At 48.1% G+C, this 17,135-nt stretch overlaps 1 protein-coding gene across 1 annotated transcript; it reads left to right on the top strand.

Annotated features, from left to right (window-relative positions):
* Window positions 1-11,107: 11,107 nt before the first annotated feature.
* On the top strand, window positions 11,108-16,727 carry LOC8050894 (glutamyl aminopeptidase-like). The gene is made up of 2 exons (XM_042294252.1): window positions 11,108-12,580; window positions 16,617-16,727. Exons 1-2 carry the CDS (start codon window positions 11,108-11,110, stop codon window positions 16,665-16,667), a joined length of 1,524 nt encoding a protein of 507 aa, XP_042150186.1. The 3' UTR covers window positions 16,668-16,727.
* Window positions 16,728-17,135: the final 408 nt, after the last annotated feature.

The following is a 17,135-nucleotide window of genomic DNA, read 5'->3' as shown; positions in this document are numbered from 1 at the left end:
CAACGAAACAGGCAGGAGCCACGACTTCCACGGGGTATCAAGTGCGCCTAGTTTGCCTGTCACCCAACACACACCCTCGCAAATTGCGACAAACTGTGTGGATCCGTCGTTAACGGTTCGCATTGCGACACCCCATTGGACATGCGGTATAGCATAGACACGTATCCATCCATCTATAGTCGTTCCGACGAGGATATGCGGGTGCTCTTTGCCACGTAATTATAAAGACATCGGGCAACCGACGTTACTAGCGTTCTGATCGGCAAAGCAAAACACAATTAGGACAGCGTTCGTCGCTTGGAAATTACTTAATGAGTATCCTTGTCGGGTAATGACCCGATCCCAAAGGATGCCCAGCGATAAATTGATAGCAAGTTGATCGAAGTTTGCCACGCCCCGCTATTCTTAATAAGCTCTCGGAAACTGCATACTGTGCTGCGGGTAGCGGGACGAGCTCCTCCTGCAAAGCCCTCCGCTCTTCCCACTTCAGGAGAGCAAACACTGGAGAGGAGGAAGAGTGGAGAGGGAGGAACCACCAATCACGTCGTTTAAAGAGCTCTGTGGGTGGGGCATGGTAAGATTACACTCTCAGAAAAAAAAAATGGGTATATTCCTTGTCCCATGTACGACACACAAAAACTTCAATTCGACGTACAGCGCGGTGACGTCGAACAGACGGCCCCAACTTTTACGAGGGGCTTGACAACGGTGATATACCTCATTAAACAGCTAAAGTGCGTATCGAGGACTACAGAAAGAAAAAAAAAAACACTGAGGTTTTGCACTAAAGCCAAGAAAACCCCTATTACTTTTTTTCCTAGCCAGTAACACGCACATTAGCTATTTTAATAAGTTATACCATTCGGCTATCAAACCGCTCGTGAAAGTTGGTATCGTTAGTTCGACGCCAGTGCGCTGTACGTCGAACTCGAATTTTAGGGTGTATCATATGGGACAAGGGGTATAAGAATATAGCCTTTTTTTCCGAGAGTGCATGTACACCTTTTTTTAAGAAATATACTTAAGCTGGGCCCCAGTCACTTGGTAGACATATCCGGTATGGGCGACGAAAAAAAAAAAAAAAATAAGAAAGCATTTCAACCTTTAAATAGTAAAAAATACAAAGGTGAGGCAGCGCGAGAGTGAGTTATACAGTGACGCTTGTATCCTGAATATAGTTCTATCGGCGTGACGACGGAAAATCCATGTTTTAGCCCATTCCGGAAGTGACGACATTCAAGATGGCTTCGCCCTTGAGAAAAAAGGTGCGCATGTAACCGTTCCTGGGTTTATATTGGCGATTAACGGAACAATATTCGCATGCGGTGCCAATGCGACGAAGAATCCTGAGCTGAGACCCGTCCCCGACATGGCAATGGACGAAAACATCAAAGCACGTATCTAACGGTATTCGTAGGGATCTTTACATATTTTTCGAGACTGTGTCACTCCGCGTACCCTTCGTCTCTAGGTCTGTTTCTTCTTTAAAAAAAATAAATAAATAAATAAAACACGTGTGTTAGTCCCTGCGCGTTGACTCTTATTTGATGAATTTATGTATTCACCATGTAAAAATCTATAACCTATAGCGCTAAAAGGCTTATTTATGCAGTCATCTGCATTTCCTAAAGCCCTTTCGTCAGGTACAATATTTGCGTGCATACTTGGGCGCTTTTCGGTGCCTATGTTTATAAAATAAAATGATTCATCTCGTATCGGCCTTGAGGAAGGTCAACCTTTGAACAGCCGTCGTCGTTCTTTCAGCACGACATTCAGATATGCGCGTTATTGAAAGAAACAGAGTTTAAGCAAGATAAAAAAAAAAGAAGGCAAAACTCGCAATTATAAAGAAAAGCGCGTTTCCCAGTGGTTATCAACGACAGCCCCGATACACCGGCATCGCGGCTAGAGCGTGTCCAAACATCCAATGTCAGCGAGCCAAAAGAAATAAAGAATAATCCAAGAAGCATTAAAGCAAGATCCAAGGTGCGTCAAGGACGGTCGAATTCCAGCACGCGCCGCAAAACATAAATAAAGAAATAAAAAAATAAGAACAGTACCCTACTCTCTCCGCTTTTCCCTTTGCTCCCCGTGTCTCTCCCTTTATCTCTCTCTTCGTCTCTCTCCATCTTCTCCTGCGGCCGTTATCTCCTCTCATCCACTCCATTATCGATGGTAATGCGGTCACGAAGGCGGCTCAGAGGTGTGCGCGAAGCACGGAACGTCCAGCTTCATCGCTTCCGGAAACATTGTGTTCGCAGCTCACTATAGACGTGTACTGATTCCTGTCGTTCTCTGGCAACGTGGTTTCCGTATCTGGTACGCTGGACGAAAAAATAATATAACATTTCAACCTGGAATATGCGAGAAAATGTAAGTGAGGCAAAACAAGAATGTGTAACAATCACATTTTTCGTAAACACGTTCCGGCGGCGTGGAGAGATCAAAACTATATTTTACCGCATACCGGAAGTGACGACATTCAAGATGGCTGCGCCCTTGTGGAAAAGCTGTATAGACGATTGCGAACAAGGCATCTGGCCGCCGCCATGCTCTTGCTCCTGTGAGTAAGCACGTGCAAGTGCAAGCCTTCCAAAGCTGCACGTGTTCACACGCATGAAGCACCAGTTAGGAACCGATGTTTGAATACGTCTACAGTATATGTTCCGATTGAAGGCAAGCACTTCTGTCAAAAACGCCTCTCTTAAAGACAAAGATGTGTGTGTATGAGCACACTTCTGGCATCTTTACGTTTACCGATCCACAACCTGCAGCGTGCTGTCTCCACAATTCACAAGCCCGCAATGGATGCTTCGGAATGCAAGCAAACCAGATGACTGAACATTTGTGAACTTCCGGTTCACTGAAACGTTTTTGTTCTTCCGAACAATAAAAACGATGAAGAGTAGATGCAAGCGCAAAGATGCAAGAATATTCCGATCTAGGACATATTTTTGAGCTGGAAGTCAGCGACAGATGGCAGATCGGTCAAACTGTTTCAATGGCGTGTATGCTGTGTTCACGCCACACGCGCAAGGCACCGATCTTTCCTAGCACATGCAAACGCAAGCGCAAGTCGTTCCGCTCGTGGCGCTTAGGTTTGCGTGTGTTGTGAAAGATTGGCGCTTTAGTGCGTATTGCAATGACATGCATGGTACCCCCTAACGCCGATTGCGTTCTGCGTTGTCAAAGGCACAGGTCTGTTTGTGTGACTTGATCCCGATACGTGAGATAACGGGCAGCAGTCCAGACCCCAATGGTATGATGTAAGAACAAACACTTCGAGTTAAATACTGGAAACAAATCAATTTATTTCGCCACAGCCTGCACACGTGTGACGAGTTGCCGAAAAAACAGAAAGCTTCGAGGTTGCTTCCCGGTGTTTTGTCCACTTGGATGGTGCAAGGCGTTGGATAACGTGGATGGTGCGGCCCCTTATAATGACGACCGCAAGGTTCTTTAGCTGTCTGTCTAAAAGGACATGGCTTTATCTCCTCAAAGACACTCAAAGTTAATGCCGGGACTCAGCATACCGCCATGCTGTATTTTCCTCATCGGTCAACTATGACTTTGAACGTAGTATATCACAGTAAAACTATGCTGCGTTTACTTTCCCATAAAGCACTTCGGCGAGTCTATCGCTTCAATCTACGGGGGCACTCAATGAATGACGAGGTTAAACATTGTTTAGAGATTCGAAGCTGTTTCACTGACTACGACGTAAGCACCTGGAGCGTCATGTTTGGTGTCATATATAGCGCAGGTAGATTTTTTTTAAAGTATATTCATATTTTTAGTTTCATTCGCTGAGATCCGTCCGCTGAGTGCGGTGATCGATTCACCCGAGTGCTCTACGGGAAAACAGACGAACCAGAGCCAGCAGGTTTCAAACACTGCTTACACATCATACAAAGGACAATCTGCATACCGATTCGAACGCGAGTCATCACGAGATCCGTGTTTGGAATGCCGCATGGCAATGTGTTCATGGAGAAACTTGTCAAGCGGCATTCGAACCACGGATATTGCGGTGTCTCGTGTTTGTAGACTGTCTCTTGTATGATATATGAGTAGAGTGACCCCGGCTTTAGGGAAAATTACGGACAACTTTAATCGCACAATGGCAAAGCGGCGAAACGAACTAATTAACCTGCATTTATCGGTTCATCGAGGCCAGACGCTTTTATCCGCAGCATCGTCCAACAGCGTCGCCCGACCCCCGGAGTAGACTTAAAGGTTCAGAAGGTCGGCGGGGAGGTGTCCCGCTCCTGACCCTCGCCGACGGCGCCGAAGTGAGGCAATCGTTGCATCGCCGTCGGCCTCTAAGAGGTAGTTCGGCCCTTCCCCTCTTACCAACTCAACTAACAAAGCGTTTGGCAAGGGTGGTGTCCACACTCGCTACTGGAAATTGTACCGCTACATAAAGGGTCGTCTGGCTAAATTAGCTAGTGATATTCGTCGCATTCCTTCGTGTTGTTCAGAGCAGCGAGCTGATCCGAGATAGCTTCAGCACTGCACACGAATATGGACGTTGTGTATATCCGAAAAAGTCAAAGCTACGGCGCATAAACAGTATTCTCAGTCGCGTCTCGCTTGTTTATGTACACTGTACGGGCGCCTGCTTGATTCACGCAGAAGTTTTTGTCTTTCGCGCGGAGCAAATAAAAAATAACATAACGGACGCTTCTTCGCTAATAATAAGTTTAAGTGTTGCCTTAACGCCTGAGTCCCACGGTGTCATTTTTTCAGATGCGATGTCGGTCATGGGCGGCAAAAAATGGGTGGTGAAAGTTGAGGTACGCGACGCCGTAACTGCGAAATCTGAAGCAAAATCGCACCATGTGAACCAGTTGTAACAACGTGGTTACGTTTCTATTAGAATATTCAGCTTATTTTAAATCTTTGTATCATGCCATTAGGTCATTTTATTTTTATCACATAATGTTTTTTTTTTCAGATAGAAGATGTCTATCATTTTCTCGTGTGACTTTTACTGGCAGATCTTCTATAGATCGTGTGCTCCCGACACTGTGCAACAGAAGGCGCCCACACAATTTTGTTTTTCATTATTATATCGAAGGATTGATAACAGCCGAGTAGCGAGAAGGTTGCGCTCACATCGTTCGCACACCTGTAATTGCCTTATAGTGGTACTCGTTCTCCGCCTTGAAAATCGTGCTTGACGCCATTCCCGCTAAACGTCGTATAGGAAGGAGAAAATCATGATTAAAAAAGTAACTTGGCCACACGCACCGCTGCACACACAGAGGGTTCCTACGTAGGTAACTACGCACGGGGCATATCACACTCACGAGCATTAGGCATTCGACGTCACGTTCGAGCACTTTAGAAACCAGCCAACACGGATGGGGTTAGAGTTAAAGAGCGATCTTTCTCGCGGTCCGGACGTATAGAGTTATACAAGGGGCATGTTTTCCCATCGCAAGTCGATCGCTTTGATTGGGGCCTAAATTGAACGAGCGTGCGCACAGGCGCACAGCCGCAACCTTTTCGCGTGCTGCTGGACGTGCGCCAAGCCAGAGAGCGATCGGTTGGGCTGGATTCAGGAACGAGAATTCAACATGGTATGTTTTCCGGGGAAGAAAGACAGAGCGGTTTGGTTATCGTCTTCATTAATCTTCGCAGCAGATACAGGGAAGGAAAAACAAACAGAAAGGTGATAAGCTTCCGCGCCACTGTACGTAATGTGTAATAAAAAAAAGCAAGCTGAATTTGGTTTTTGTTTTGATGTTTTTTTAAGCGGGCTCTGTAACCCAAATACTTTCATTTATTTACTATTTATTTATCAATATAGATTATTCACTGACGCCATATTTGAGGGCGATGTTAAGAGCGCATGCTCAGAACGAGCTCTCATTAATACGCTGCTAAAACCGACAATTTTATGATGTGGAATGCACGTTGACAAATGACTATGGATCGATGTTCGCAGTCAGCACGCGCTCAGCAGCCACGCACACAGCTATGGCCGCCAGTGAAGGCTCCCTATACCGTCTCTAGACGTTTTCTGTTTCCTGTCGTTGTCAGTCACCTGGGTTCCGTATCTGGTAAGCGGGAACAAAGTATAAAAAAAACTATTCAACCTGGAATATGCGAGAAAATATAGATGAGGCGAGACAAGAATCTGTGACAATCAGGCATTTTTCGTCATCATCTTCCAGAGGTGCGCAGAGATGAAAACAATGTTTTACCACATACCAGAAGGGACGACCTTCACGATGGCTGCGCCCCTGTGGAAAAGGGGTATGCAGCATTGCAGTCCAGTGGAGCCAAGGGAGAAGTGTACAATTGGCACGTTTTTCACTGAAACAGTCCAGCGACATTTGTGTTTTTAGAACAAAAAAATACTATAATGCAACGCGCGCAGCCACGTGTGTCCCACGTAGCTGCGCGCGTTGCGACTTACCCGCTAACTTTGGCGCGAAACTTTCCCCCCTAATTTATCAGGTCGATAGGGTCATGACATCACAGCCATGTGTGACGTCAGGTGACACGTGACGCTACCGGCTAGTCCACGCACACACGCTTGCACGGCTTGGCAACGAGCACGCGTTTATATGAGAAGGCTTTCCGAACGGGACTCAATAACGCTATCGCGTTCCACTAGCAGAAGTTTAAGCGTCCCCCAAGTTTTTTCTTTGCGAGAATGCTTACAAAAGCTTAAATACAGAAGCGCATGGTCGTCATAAATAATTGTTTGCTTATCAGGACAGTCAGTTTCTATGCACCAGCGAAATTTTAATGATCGCTTTCTGTGTCAGACTGACTTTTTTCTGGAAAGAGATATTGGCATGAGTGAGCTTTCGATGCAGCGCCGGAGGCTCGAAACTTTAGCGTTATGAAAAGCAGCAGATGGAGAGCAGCAAGAACGTTCCTCCAAAGTAACCTTGTACGCCCGCCGCTACGTGCAGCCTCTATGTGAAAATTTGTTGTATTCCTGTACAAAATTATCTGCTCGCTTCAAATTCCAACAGCCGCATATGCAAAGCCCAGGCTTGCAGCTCAAACTGGGAGGAGAAAATAATAAGAAAGAGTAACTAAAGAGGGACGCCGAAAGATCATATATTTAGACACTGCGAGTATATAGAGCCTTCCACTCTCACAAAATCGTGACGCTACTGTGGGCGATAAAAACAGTTCAGCATATTACTTTGGCAAGCAAGGGAAGCACAAAACAAACAAACTTCGGGAACGCTTAAAATTTGCCTTAAAGAGGGGAACGCTATCCGCGACTCCAACTAACTATAGGTGGCGCCACTCATTTTCCAAGATGGCGGGTTTAGTGAGGGTCAGAGATGCGTGCCGTTGTTGAGCCCGTCTAGTGTGCTGGCTTCACTGAGCGACATAAATTATTTCTGGTAATACAAGCAAGCTAATGTTTTATGAGCGCAGGTTACCCCTTTAACCTGAAAACAAGAACGGTGTTTAGCGTATTTTTTACGGGAGGATGCGCGTTTTAATTCTGGAGCGAAACCGAAACTTACCTCTATTTTGGATTTAATTTTTTGATATAGGCCTTAATTTCGAATTATTTCACGACTCAAGATGTGTCTCACATCGTAATTATTTACTTAGAAAAGTTGTTCGCGGAAACTTTATTTTGTGACATATTGTTCGATCCAGGGTGATATTTGTAGTTGCTGAAAAAATCAGTGCTGATATCTGTGCGTTCTCGCAGCCTTTCTCTCGCTGAGATAATTGTCATGGGAAATAATGACAATTATTCCAGCACAAGAATAAGAAAATAATTCTAATTTTTATAATATGTCCACGAAACGTATAAACTAATAAACGCTGCTGAAGTGTGTGTGTGTGTGTTTATAGCACAGCGTGACGTGTAGGACTTCATATTACATCCATTGTTTGACTGTTTGTCTATCTTGATAACTATGTCAGAGTTTTTCATATGCTAAAAAGAAAACAGAATTATACCTTTCTGGAAAGACTATTATTGTTAAATAGCGTATTCTCGCGATCTTGGCGTTAATTGGAGGCATACTTTGCCGCGATTTGTATTAATAATAATAATATTAAAAGTCACATATTTGAATAAGTAATTCTTCAAGTTCTAATATAATTTGTTGCTTATGATCTAATTTTAAACGCGCGAAGAAATATGACAATAAAAACTGTGCTAATTATCATCACTGGTTTCAGTTGCTGCATTTTAATTACCAATAAAAAATAGTCTAAAATCAATGAAAACATTTTAGCGAATGTGAGAAATCCATGTAAAATTACATTAATTGTGAATAAAGTATATTGTGCTCAAAGTCGCGACTTTTGACAACCGGCGAAACGCCCAAAGTCGCCGCCAATAACCTTCCAAACCAAATGCCCCCAAAAAATTAAAAAATGAAAAAAAAAGCATTTTTTTAATTATTAGTTTTTTCATAACATTTATTTACTTTTGTATTTGCTCGCCGTTGTTTTGCCAATCTCAACCTTTCCAGTTCGAAGGAACGCCTACCTGCTTGCACGTCTGGTCACTGCAGCACGTTTCGTTGGCGTTGGAAGCCGGTGAAACAGTTGTGAGCTTTAATATTGCGTATACGAGCGAACTCAAGCCCTCTGTGTTTGCGTTAGCTTTACGTGTTCTACACTGCGCGTGCGCGGAGCCCGAAACTGCGGTCTTGGATGGCGCATGGCGATGGGGCGCACGCACAACGTGGGGCACGGAACTCTAACGCAAACGCATACCGCTTGCGTTTGCTTCTATGCGCAATACTAAAACTCTCCAGTAAGGTACAATCCCATACCGGCTGCAGCACTACGTTGGGACAGTGAAGAGTCTTGTTTACATTCGGAAACGACATTTCGCGAGCCATGATCGCGAGCAGTTCCGCCATGCCCGCTGAGCAGGAGAGTCGGGGGACCCTCACTAGAGCGCTTCCCGTTTCCGCCGCGGGAGGGCGAGCGTCGAGCTGGAGACGCGAATAGCGTTATCAGGTCCCGTTCGCAAAGCTTTCTCATATGGACGCTCTGCAGCAGCTGTGTATGGGCGCCACAATAACCGACCTTCACTTTTTGTTCCCTCTTATTTCGTTCGCTTCGCTTCATCATTCCCACAGTAGGACAGGTTATTGCCACTTTAGTTGCTTGCTACTGTGTCCTTCTCCTCAGCATAGGACTTTGTGGAGGGTCGTCAACGCCAGCTTCAGTGGCTCGGCATCTCGGTAAGACAAGAGAGGGTCGGCTATGGCTGCTCAATCTGGCGCGTTTTTGAAGCCTCTGCGTGCTCGTTCCCAGGCTTGGCAAGCGTGTGTGCGTGGTCTAGTTGGTAGCGTCACGTATCATGTGACGTCACATGTGGCTGTGACGTCATGACCCTATCGATCCGCTAAATTTGGCGGGAAAATGTTACGCTAAATTTAGCGGGTAAATCCCATATTACAACGCGCACAGCCACGTGTGACACACGTGGCTGCGCGCGGTGCATTTTGAGATTTTTTAGTGCCGCCGCCGCCGGATTTTCTGCGACACGAGCCCCTAAACACTATCGCGTTAAAAAGTAGCTGTGGCCAGAAGTCTTTTCAGTTGCAAGTTTATCAAAGTTACCTACACAGATTTGCTGCAGATGCTTCGCATGATGCACCAGCCAGGACGCCATGTCATCAAACGTGGTCCACAGCACACACTGTGGGTAATACAACTTGCTGTTCTTTAAGATCCACAGCTTTGAAGGTGGAAACCCTACCAATTAGGAGTATTCACTGGGTGCCATATCTGTGGGTGATGTCTGGAGCGCATGCTCTGAGCGAGCCCACATTAATAGGCTGCTAAGACCGGCTATCTTGAGGGTGCGGAATGCACGTTACAAAAGAACTGTGATAGCTCGCCATCAGCACGCGCTCAGCAGTCTAGCACACAGCTATGGCCGCCAGTGAATACTTCCTATAGACCGATCTCACCAAGCGTTCGCGGCATGCGTGACGCCGCCATAACTTTAGTTCAGAGAAGGCAAACGGCAGTGTACGAGGGGGCTCGTGCCGCCTCGTGCTATACACGTCCGGAGCTCCATCGAGGTTGTCTCACGTGAAGAAAGACTACAGTTCCCTCGATGCATTGCGGCAGTGGTGGCGTAGTCAAACCACAGTGTAGTCAAACTGACTGGTGAGCTGACAGCACGTGCTTAACAAATACATGCACATACATGCACGTCAGAAACAAATTAAAAAAAGACGACAGACGAAACTCGTCAGACGCGGTGACGCGTGACACTGAAGCCCGGCGCGCGACCGCTCTCCGCGTGTTTTGAGTCTTGAGCGAGGCCGCCCAGTTTCGCTGCCGTTCTATCATCGTGCCTACCTTGACTGTTCTCGTTAATCTTCATCGGGCAACTTCATTTCTACGGGACCATATTCACGCCTCGATACCCAATTTCTATCAACGGCACCTCTCATCTGTTCAACACCAGGAAGTACGTGAAAGAAGCCAGACCATGTTCGAAAACACCAGAACCAGAGCTCTCATCAGGAACGACTTGACCTCCGAAACGACGACGACAGACCTCGCTAGTCAGGAGGTCGGCAGTTCGCCAGCTCCGACGCCGTCCACGCAACCCACGCGGTCATTTCTCTACAGAAACTTCTGCGTGGTATGCGTATCAGCTTCCCTCGGAGCCGTGGTAACCATCACCTTCGCCGTCCTTTTTCCGCTCATAGTAATGGTTCGTGTCACAGGGGCGCCCACAAAGGCGGTTCCCACCCGAAAGCCGTTGCCCAGAGGCCTCGAACTCGACATAATCCCGCATCATTACGACATAAATATTGAGACCGATCTCCTGAAGTTTATGGGAAACGTCACCATTCACGTTACCTGCGTTCGCCCCACTAACTCTCTTAGGCTCTACGCCGCCGACCTTACACTTTTGGCCATTAGTGTAAGACCCCGAATGAGCTTCCCGACAGGTTCCGAAACTCCCAAAGTAATCCAAGCCCGCGAAAGATCATCATTCGTGACGCTTCTCCTTGACTGGAATCTTGAACCACAAACCGATTACAGGCTTTCGATTCGCTACGAGAGACACCTCCAAGTTTATGGACGGCGAGGATTATTCAGGGAAGTCTTCGATTCCTATTTCACAATGGCTTCCTTCCTGGAGCATGCCGATGTACCCATGATGATCCCGAGTCTCGATGATCTGGACGTGAAGATGACGTTCACCGTCTTACTTTCCAGACCAAACTCCAGTTTCGCCGCGCTCTCAAGCTGGGACCCTCTGAAAGATTTGCAGCAAGACGACGGCCGCGTGCTGAGTGTCTTCGAGCGCACAGCCCCTATTCCGTCGTATCAACTCGGGTTGGCTATTACCAACTTGCCCAAGACAACGGACGGCTTTACCTCGCTGCGAGCACAACCTGAAGAAGCCGAGAAGTTACATTACCTGCTCGGCTTCTGCACCGACATCATCGAGAAAGCTGCCGAGGCAACCGGTATAGCATTCCCGGTCAAGGGACTCGATCTTCTCGTCATCCGCAGCTTTCCGCGCGCGTGCCACTCAACCTGGCGCCTCCTCGTCATCAGGGCAGACGTCTTCATGAACGTGAACTCGCATTGGAACCTCGAACTAGCTTCGCTACGGATAGCTCTAGAAATATTGAGAACTTGGTTCGGAGAGCTCCGGTCGGTCGGTCCCTGGGTGGACAATAGCCTTGCTCTTCTTTATGCCATCAAGGTCCTCAAGCTTATCAAGCCGCAGTGGCTAATGGACGATGTTCTGCATGCCTATCGCTTCGCTGCACTGTCGAGCGCAGTTGGATACGCTGTCTTGTCGAACACCTCTAGCGTTCTGTTTGACCATACAGTGGATCACACCGCTGTGTCTCTTCTGTCTATGTTTCGGGCTGCCATTGGACAGGACAGCTTTCAGAAGGCTACCTTCAAATATTTGGAGGGCTACAATCTCGGCACCGCTAACGAAGCTGATTTCTGGAGTGCTTTGAAGGACGCCAGCGGCATCGAGATTCTTCCAGAGTATGCCCTCTACTGGAGGTCCCATCCTGATTATCCTTGCTTGAACGTGTCCCGCCTAGACGCTGAAACCATCCACTTGGTACAGACACCTTTCTGTGGGCCGAACTGTGTGAAGAGCAAAGCCCCTCGTCCGGTTTGGCCCATTCCGATCACGTTTACGTACGCCAGTGAGCCTAAAAAGATCGACGCCACGGCTATGGTCATCTGGATGACAACGTTGGAAATGACGCTCAAAGTTCCCCAAGCGCACTTCAACGACTGGGTTCTTATCGACGTCTACACCGAGGGTGTCTACAGAGTCGACTATCAAAACCAGAACTGGGACCACCTCATCAGGCAACTACGGAGGGACCCCACGGACATCCCGGTGCCCAACCGGGCAAAGATGTTGGACGACCTCTTCCACTTTGCCCACGCAGGATACAGATCGTACGAGAAGTTCTTGAGAGCGGTCGAGTACCTTGGAAAAGAACGAGAGGCTCTTCCCTGGGTGCACTACACGCGCTTGGTCGAAGCGCTTCCAGCAAGAACCAAGAAGACGCTTGCTTGGTCATCGATGAACCGTCGAATATGCTGGAATATTGTTGCTGAAATTGCGGCTGCCAGTGGACAGTTCTCGGACATCGCTTCGACATCCCCCAAAAGTGTTTTCGAGGTCGCTGTTCTTCGACACTGTTGCAGGTTCGGTCACGTGAAATGCCCGAATGTTTTGCCTGAACAGCCACCCGTGCATGGCTGGTAATTTGAGGACACCACGGGCCCCATTTCTCGGCCGTTCAATGTAGTAACTTTATATGTGTACGTGTATGTGTGAGAGGGTAACATATTTATGTATATGTCTTTGCGTAAGGTATGTGAATTATATTCTACATCATTGCATACTGGCGTACCTGACGTATGCGTGATCATGAACAAATCGATATACTGTGAAATAAGAAATTGCCTCTAAACAAAGTCACTCGTTTCACAATGCTTTCTACATAATCGAATGAGGCCTCGTTTGTGACAACCGTGCTTTATATAAACTAGAGTAGACAAGATAATTCAAGTTGAGTTCTACTTAACTACCGTTTATGTTTTAGTGGAGAAACTTTCGGAATGATCACTTTTAATACTATTTATCTGATGGCCCACGACCCCGCGAAGTGTATCTTCTCACTAAATGAAGCGAAAAGTGCTGTAACCATTTGGAAGTACTCGGTTATTAGCGCCGAGATGTTTCGGTGGCTCCCTCTTATGGTTTCCATCCATGACGTCACGACTGGGATTTGCCTCGCCGTGACGTCACCAGTTGTTATCCTGGCTACTTACCTTCAGGTGCGACGACGAGTTCGGTGGTGTGTTTAAAAAGCACAGTGGAAGCTAGGAGGCATCACAATCCGAAACTAACACCGTCCGAATTGACACTCTGACAATGCTCATATGCCCATGGTTTGGCCAATCGGGAAAAACTGACCGCAGCGACGCTTTTGGTCGCGCACATCGCTAATACTGAGACGCAGCTCACGCTACAAGCACGAGCATGTGGCCCTGAACAGTGCTTGCGCCTTGCACTGCACGAGCGCGCGTGCTTGGCAGGGACGCTGAAAGCCCGGAGCTCGCTTTTGTATCTACACTCATAAAAAAGCCCGTGCGTCTGCTTTCCCGCACAACAGTCGGAGAGCCAATCGCCGCAACTTGCGGAGGCAGCTCAGCGAATGACGATGCCGAAACATATGTTTAGAACAAAAAACACAGTCTGACTTGTGACATTAAGCAATGCAAAACGTCACGCTTGCATTGCTTGATGTCACGACTCAGACTGCGTTTTTTGGTCTAAACATATGTTTCTGCATCGTCATTCGCTGAGCTGCCTCCGCAAGTTGCGGTGATTGGCTCTCCGAGTGTTGTGCGGGAAAGTGAACGCACGGGTTTTATTCAGACCATAGCCTCCTCTATACTCACAAAGCCTGGAAGTTCCACGAAGGAGCCATAGAGTGCCCGGTCGCCAATTTGGAGCGCAAGGATCTGGTATCACAAAGCGCCAAAAAGCCATTTCTCGGAGAACCTAAAGGAGAACCTGGACGTCAACGCACAGCTTTTGCAGCGGCGAGGATCCGAACCACACTTATTCGCTCGGGGGAAGTGTGCTTCGGCGTCTCGCCCTGGCGGGGCGCCAGTCACGTGGCTCTCCTCTCATCCGTTTTCTACCGCTCCACCTTTTCCATTTCGGCGGCGGCTTGTCGTGGCGATCTGCCAGGCTTTGCCAGTATATAGGAGGCTATGCTCACACTTAAACTGAAACTGGTTCAATTTTTTTGTAATCTCCCGATCTCCATCTCGTTGGGCTCTTGCCTCCAGGAAAGGGGGGGGGGGGGGGGGGGGGGAACCTCTGGTCAAAACGTCCAACGAGACGAAATTTTCATCGAGTCAAAATGTCCAATAGGCCACGTGACACCCGTGTCAAAATGTCCATCGAGACGAAATGTCCAATCGGGTCAGAGTGTCCATCGATTCAAAATGTCCATCGAGACGAAATGTCCAATCGAGTCAAAATGCCCATCGAGTCGAAATGTCCATAGAGACGAAATGTCCAATCGGGTCAAAATGTCCATCGAGTCGAAATGTCCATCGAGACGAAATGTCCAATCGGGTCAAAATGTCCATCGAGTCGAAATGTCCATGTAGACGAATATCCAAAAGGGGTCAAAATGTCCACGTCAAAGTGCTCAATCTTGGTTGATTGACTACCCACAAACCTCGGTATAACACAAAAGGCGCTAAATTTTTTTGTTTTCTAATTTGTGGGTCAAGGTCAGTGGAGATACAATTTTGTTCAAGGATTTCAAGGTCACCGGACGATCGCCCCTCTGTCGGGGACACTGGGTCCGATCGTCCGGTGACCCCTTTTAACTCAAAAGACTCTGTTTAACACAAAAGGCGCTGAATTCTTTTGTCGGCCAACGTCAGCGGAGGCACAAATTTGTTCCAAGGATTTCGCCCCACTGTCGGGGACACTGGATCCGATCGGCCGGTGACCCCGTTTAACACGAAGGGCGCATCTCGGTACGACAAGATTCGACCTGGTTTGCGCACGGTTTGCCTTATTTTTGCGCACATCTGCGTTATTCAAGACATAAACTGTATTGTTACAATTTCTGCTTTCCTTTTTAACTGGTTTAATCACCGCACAGAGACGTCCGACATCTTCGGTGGCTGGCTTCCAACTGCCTCGCGCACACGCACGAGCACGACGAGCGCGTTCCCTTCGTCGCGTGCCGGTTGCTTCTCTTTTATGTTTTTTGTTCACCCCACACTCAGCGTCTCCGCTACACTATCCCCCTCCCGTCCTTTAAAGACCAAGCAAGTCCTACAGAAGTCCCTGATACAAGCACAGCCGGTCGCGGTGGACCACGAGGGCCCGTGACCTATCCTTGCGACGTATGCGATAGACCACACCACTGAGACGTTTGATGACGATGAAAGGTCCTTGCCAGTTACGCTGCAGTTTCGGAGACAGTCCTTTCTTGCGAATCGGGTTGTAAAGCCATACTCTCTCCCCTGGAGAGAACGGGCGTGTTGTGACATGCTCGTCGTACCGGGCTTTCATGCGATCCAAGCCGCTCGCCAAACGCTGTCGAGCAAATGCGTGCACCCGCTCGAGGTTTGTTCTCAGTTCACCTACGTAGGACGCAGGGTTTGTGGTCGGCTCTGATGCTCGTGGAAGGGCTAAATCACAGGGCATGCGAAGGTCATGACCGAAGAGCATTGTGGCAGGCGTATAGCCAGTGACCTCATGAGCAGACGTGCGATATGCATACAAAAACAAAGGCACGATGCTATCCCAGTCATCTTGCTGATCACTGACGAACATGGACAGATGTTGTAGGATCGTTCGACTCATCCTCTCGACTAAACCGTTTGACTGCGGGTGGAGAGGCGTCGTTCTTGTCTTTTTCATGTTGAACAATTCGCACACTTCTTGGAACACCCGATATTCGAAGCTCCTGCCTTGGTCCGAGTGGATGCTCAGGGGAACTCCATACCGTGTAATCCAGTTCCTCACCAGAGCGTCGGCGATCTCGGAGGCGGTCTGACTCGGTATAGGAATGACTTCCGGCCACTTCGTGAAATAGTCAACAATGAACAGCAGGAACCTGTTGCCAAGCTTAGATCGAGGAAACGGTCCAAGCACATCAATGCCGACGCATTCAAAATGTGCTCCCGTGACATGTTCTTGAAGCGGTGCTCGCTGTTTTACGTGAGGACCTTTCCGTGAGACGCAGATGTCACATAGACGGCACCATTGCTTTACGTCATTATTTGCACTGCAGCCAGTAGAAGCGCTGCCGAATCTTTTTCAGGGTGCGGTTCACGCCGAAATGTCCTCCTTCAGGGCTTGTGTGCAGCTGATGAAACGCTTGAGAGCAGAGTCTTCCTGGCAGCACCAGTTGCCAAACAACAGAGTTGCCCGCAGCGGACTCCCAGCGTCGGTAAAGAACACCGTTGCGCAGCAGCAAAGAGTCCCATTGCGCCAATTAACTCTCGAGGGCCGGAGACAGCCGAGATACTTCCTTAGGAGGGGGCCTGTTATTCTGTCTCTTCCATCTTACTAATGGGCCGATGTCCGGGTCGTCAAGTTGAGCGTTTCGGAGCTCTTCTGGCGTCCACGCTTCGTAGTCGCAGGGTAGGTTGGTTAGTGCGTTAAGCGTGTCGAAGCTGCGCTTTTCAATGCTCAAGCACTGCTTGCACTTTTCGCTACATGGCCTACGAGAGAGACCATCGGCATTGGTGTGCTTTGAGCCGCAACGATGTTGTATGTCGAAGTCGTATTCATGCAGGCGTTCCAGCCATCGGGCGACCTGACCATCAGGTGTCTTGAAGCTCAACATCCATGTCAGCGATGCGTGGTCGGTTCGAATAACAAACTTCCGGCCCAGTAGATAGTGGTGAAAATGGGTGATGGCTTTGATCATGGCCAGCAACTCCCGTCGGGTGGTGCAATAATTGCGTTCGGGCTTCGTGAAGACCTTGCTATAGTAAGCAATGACGCGTTCTTGTCCGTCCTGCTCTTGTGATAAAACTGCGCCAATTGCCGAGGCGCTGGCGTCGGTGTCAAGAATGAAGCGTCCAGTCTCCTTCGGATACGCAAGTGTTGG

The sequence above is a fragment of the Ixodes scapularis genome, unplaced genomic scaffold (genome assembly GCF_016920785.2).
Source record: "Ixodes scapularis isolate PalLabHiFi unplaced genomic scaffold, ASM1692078v2 PGA_scaffold5__190_contigs__length_132052651, whole genome shotgun sequence".
Taxonomy (NCBI): Eukaryota; Metazoa; Arthropoda; class Arachnida; order Ixodida; family Ixodidae; genus Ixodes; species Ixodes scapularis.
The sequence above is the reverse complement of the archived record's forward strand: the minus strand, read 5'-3'. Positions and strand labels throughout refer to the sequence as shown.

Coding starts and splice junctions, on each gene's coding strand:
- LOC8050894 (XM_042294252.1), top strand. CDS start 11,108: ATGGCTTCCTTCCTGGAGCATGCCGATGTACCCATGATGATCCCGAGT. Junction 12,581..16,616: donor GTCGAATATGCTGGAATATT/GTTGCTGAAATT, acceptor CGGGTCGTCAAG/TTGAGCGTTTCGGAGCTCTT.